Here is a 3,651-nt window from a genome sequence, read left to right as displayed (position 1 = left end):
CTTGTAGGCTACCGATGTTGGTGTCTGTTTTCAGCTACGTACATTCATTTGGCCCCCCAAAAAGTCGATGCTCCCCCCCCCATCACACGCGTCGTTTCAACCAGACAGCCATTTGTAATCCATAGGGGGGGTGCAGAAAATGTTTGGAAACCTCTGGGGGGGGCGCAGAAGAAACAGTTTGGGAACCACTGCTTTATACAATATCTATAGTGTGTGAAACTGATATGATGAAGCAATTATGGAGTTAAATAATCAGATGTTTGTTGTATTTGAAATAGATTTTTAACTGATTTTCTCTTTTTGTGAAGACAAAGCAGATATAAGTTTATTCTTTCTGCTCCTTTCCTTCAGGATTTCTTTTGGTTCTTACATGAACTATTCTAATAAAGAAAGAAAACAAACGATCTCCATTCCCTCTGCTGTCTCCTTTTCTGGCTCAGACTCCTGGATGGAGAAACCGGCATTTGGAACGGCTCTGGACGATCACCTGAAGAGGAGCGGCAGAGAGATCGCTGTGCCGATGGAGGCCTGCGTCATGATGCTGCTGGAGACCGGCATGAAGGAGGAGGTGAGCCGCTCAGCTGGAGGAGAGGCTAGCATCCCCTCTGCTAGCATCCCCTCTGCTAGCATCTCCTCTGCTAGCTTCCCCTCTGGTAGCAGCAGCAGAGAGCAGCTTTGACTGGTTAACAGGATTTCTTCCATCAGTCTTAACTTAGAAAACAAAGGTCTGATCTCCGAGCTGCTGTCGGTAAGTCGCAGCTTTCAGAAGGGATGAAGTGCTGCATCTGCCCTGGCTGCTCCGCCACCATGACATCAGGCTGTGTGTTTGGCTTCATGCTGTGCAGCAGACAGATCCATTTTACTCATCAGATCTGGAACACTGTGTTCAGAGTCGGGGCTCACATCTTCTTCTGGAGTTTCTCTGTATTTTAACTCGTATTTCTGCCTGTTTCTATGTTCCAGGGTCTGTTCAGGATCGCAGCTGGAGCCTCCAAGCTGAAGAAGCTGAAGGCGGCGCTGGACTGCTCCACCTCCCAGCTGGAGGAGTTCTACTCGGACCCCCACGCTGTCGCCGGTACGGCCCCATCCGCTCCGCAGGTCGCTGCAGTGGCCTCCCAAAGTATTCACACCCTAGACCTTTTTCACCTTTATTCAGTCATAAACTCAGGTTAGAAAACAGCGACGGCCAGACTGAAATGTTGAGTGGTGGAAAGCTAACTCTGATACACCATGCCTCCAGTGAGGCAGGGTGGTGGCAGCATCATGCTGTGGGAAGATGGCTGAAGCTAAATCAGGAATATCCTGTTGGAAAAATTGTTAGATTCTGCAGAAGAGCTGAGAAGTTCAAACACTTCCTCCCCGACATTAAAGGATTTAATTAATACCTGAGTTTTACAAATTAGCTTGTTCAATCTTACATTAATCCATTCATTGAAAAACACATTCAAAACTCTGTTAGCATAGACTGATAAGCCCAGGAATCACAGGCGCGTCATTAAGAATGCTAAAAGCATTAGCATTTCAAGACATGTCAAAAACTTAATAAAAATGAATAATGGGTCCATGGCAGTTCAGCCGAATCGCTACGGATCCTTAAAACAAACTTATCAAAAATAACAAACTTCTAATGGAGTTCTGATCCGACATCCAGAAATGTTCACATAGACAAAATGACTTGAAAACAAATCCCAGCAGAAAAATTAGCAACTCCCAACAAAATGATCCAAACGGCCTGAAAGTCGAGCGACTCACCGCTGAAATGGTAACTTCATCCCAAGTTTCCATGGAGTTTGGGACGTAAGAGGCAGACGGCGCCCCCGGTGGCTGGTCGGATCAAGGGGTCACATATAGCAGACGTGGTGCGGTTGCATAAATGTCCAGTTGTTTCTGCAGCCAGTTGAACTGGAACCGTTGTGCAGTGGGCCGTTTCTGTGTTTTTGATCAGGCGCTCTGAAGTCGTACCTGCGGGAGCTCCCTGACCCCCTGATGACCTCCCAGCTTTACGACGAGTGGATCCAGGCCTCCAGGCAAGGCGCCCGGCTCCAGCAGCAGACATGGAGGATCTCTGCTGCAGCTAACGGCTCCCTCTCTGCTCCTCTGGTTCCAGTGTTTCAGACCCAGATAAACGGCTGCAGGCTCTCTGGCTGGTCTGTGACAAACTACCAAAGAACAACAGGAACAACCTGAGGTCAGTCAGCTCAGCCTTTCATCAGCGCTGCGTTTCAGGTTTCAGCGTCCGTCTCTCATGTCTCCCTGCAGGTACCTGGTGAAGTTTTTAGCCAGACTGGCTCAGGACAGCGAGACGAACAAAATGACACCGAGCAACATGGCCATCGTCCTGGGACCCAACCTGCTGTGGGCCAAGACCGAGGGGTAGGAGGCGCAGCAGGCGCTCCGTCATCGGCTAGTCATGTCTGGGTCTCATCTCTGCTCTCGTCCCGCTGGCCTGCAGGAGCCTGGCGGAGATGGCGGCAGCGACCTCGGTGCATGTGGTGGCCATCATAGAGCCCATCATCCAGCACGCTGACTGGTTCTTCCCTGAGGGTAGGTTCTGGCCGGGTCGGGCCTTTGGGCCGGCTGTGGTTCTGGCCCTTCATCACTCTGGAACCAGGAAGTGGAGCTTTAGAACTTCCTGTTCCTGGCTGAAGGCTGGACATAATAGTAACGGTCTGCTTCCTGTCCAGACGTGGAGTTTAATGTTTCCGGCATGTTTGTGATGCCGCCGCCGGCAGCGTCCAATCACAGCAGCCCGCCGGACGCCGACTGCAGCGTGGAGAGGAAGAGGAGCAGCATGCTGGGAGCAGACGCAGACACCGCGCGGAAAGACAAGTAATCACCCTAAGCTCCGCCCCTCAGGAAGCCCTTAGCTCCTCCTCCTCTGATCCGCCTGTCAGGAGTTTATTCTGACTTCAGTTCTTCCTCTTAAAGGGCCGGTATCATAAAGTTAAGTTTTGATCTTTCATGTTTCCATGTTTTCCCTGCGGCGTTGCTTTGATTCTTTCATGTGAGAGGAATCCTTTAGTTTCCATGGAAACTATTCAGCTGATAGGACACCTGGGTGGACCTAGCCCCGCCTTCAAGCTTCAGCTCCTCCAGACTAGCCAGCAGCAATTAGCAACCAGTTGAGCTCTTTATAGCTGCTGCTCAGAGCAACACACTAAAGACATTAAAGGGTTAATAGAGGAGCCATGTTGGGACAACTTCCTGGAGGTGGAGCTTCAGAAAGAGCAGGAGCTTCTTAAAGAGACAGAGGCCCAATTTCATATTTTTTATAAACAGCATTTTGTACCACCTGAAGGGGCCATTGGGGTAAATCTGTGCTGTTTTGTCTTCCTGACCCCCCCCCCAGCTCTAACAAGCAGTCGGACCCCGCCCTCCGTAGAGGCACTAGCACCTTAGGTAGAAAGCAGCACACCTCACCTGCCTTCCAGCCTCCTCTGCCCCCTATGGAGGCCCCCGTCCTGGGCCATGGGGTCCCCCAGGTTGACCCACAGGCCCCGCCTCCAGTGGGGGGGTCGGGGCTGGATGGGCCTCAGCTCAGCCTGGTCCAGGATCTGGCTGCTCTGGCAGCAGTGCAGCAGCTGCTGGCCCAGAACACAGAGGAGCTCAGGTAAGAGCTGCAGCTCCTGCTGCATGGCTGCTGCAGCTCCT

The 3,651-nt window shown here is 51.4% G+C and overlaps 1 protein-coding gene across 5 annotated transcripts in view; it reads left to right on the top strand.

Moving 5' to 3' along the window:
- The window catches only part of LOC103132354 (rho GTPase-activating protein 17-like), a 16,843-nt gene that overhangs the window by 11,716 nt on the left and 1,476 nt on the right, over positions 1 to 3,651 (top strand). For 4 of the 5 annotated variants that reach the window (XM_016667338.1, XM_007544147.2, XM_016667337.1 and 1 more), the window contains 8 exons: positions 441 to 568; positions 964 to 1,075; positions 1,946 to 2,027; positions 2,108 to 2,188; positions 2,260 to 2,373; positions 2,453 to 2,544; positions 2,685 to 2,829; positions 3,350 to 3,610. In XM_016667338.1, the coding sequence (XP_016522824.1) occupies positions 441 to 568; positions 964 to 1,075; positions 1,946 to 2,027; positions 2,108 to 2,188; positions 2,260 to 2,373; positions 2,453 to 2,544; positions 2,685 to 2,829; positions 3,350 to 3,610 (1,015 nt within the window). The remainder of the gene's footprint in view (positions 1 to 440; positions 569 to 963; positions 1,076 to 1,945; positions 2,028 to 2,107; positions 2,189 to 2,259; positions 2,374 to 2,452; positions 2,545 to 2,684; positions 2,830 to 3,349; positions 3,611 to 3,651) is intronic. The other variant, XM_007544148.2, reaches the window with a different exon arrangement.

This window comes from Poecilia formosa, unplaced genomic scaffold (genome assembly GCF_000485575.1).
Source record: "Poecilia formosa unplaced genomic scaffold, Poecilia_formosa-5.1.2 Scaffold1012, whole genome shotgun sequence".
NCBI classification, from domain to species: Eukaryota; Metazoa; Chordata; class Actinopteri; order Cyprinodontiformes; family Poeciliidae; genus Poecilia; species Poecilia formosa.
Note: the sequence above shows the minus strand (reverse complement) of the source record. Positions and strands in the feature narration are given on the sequence as shown.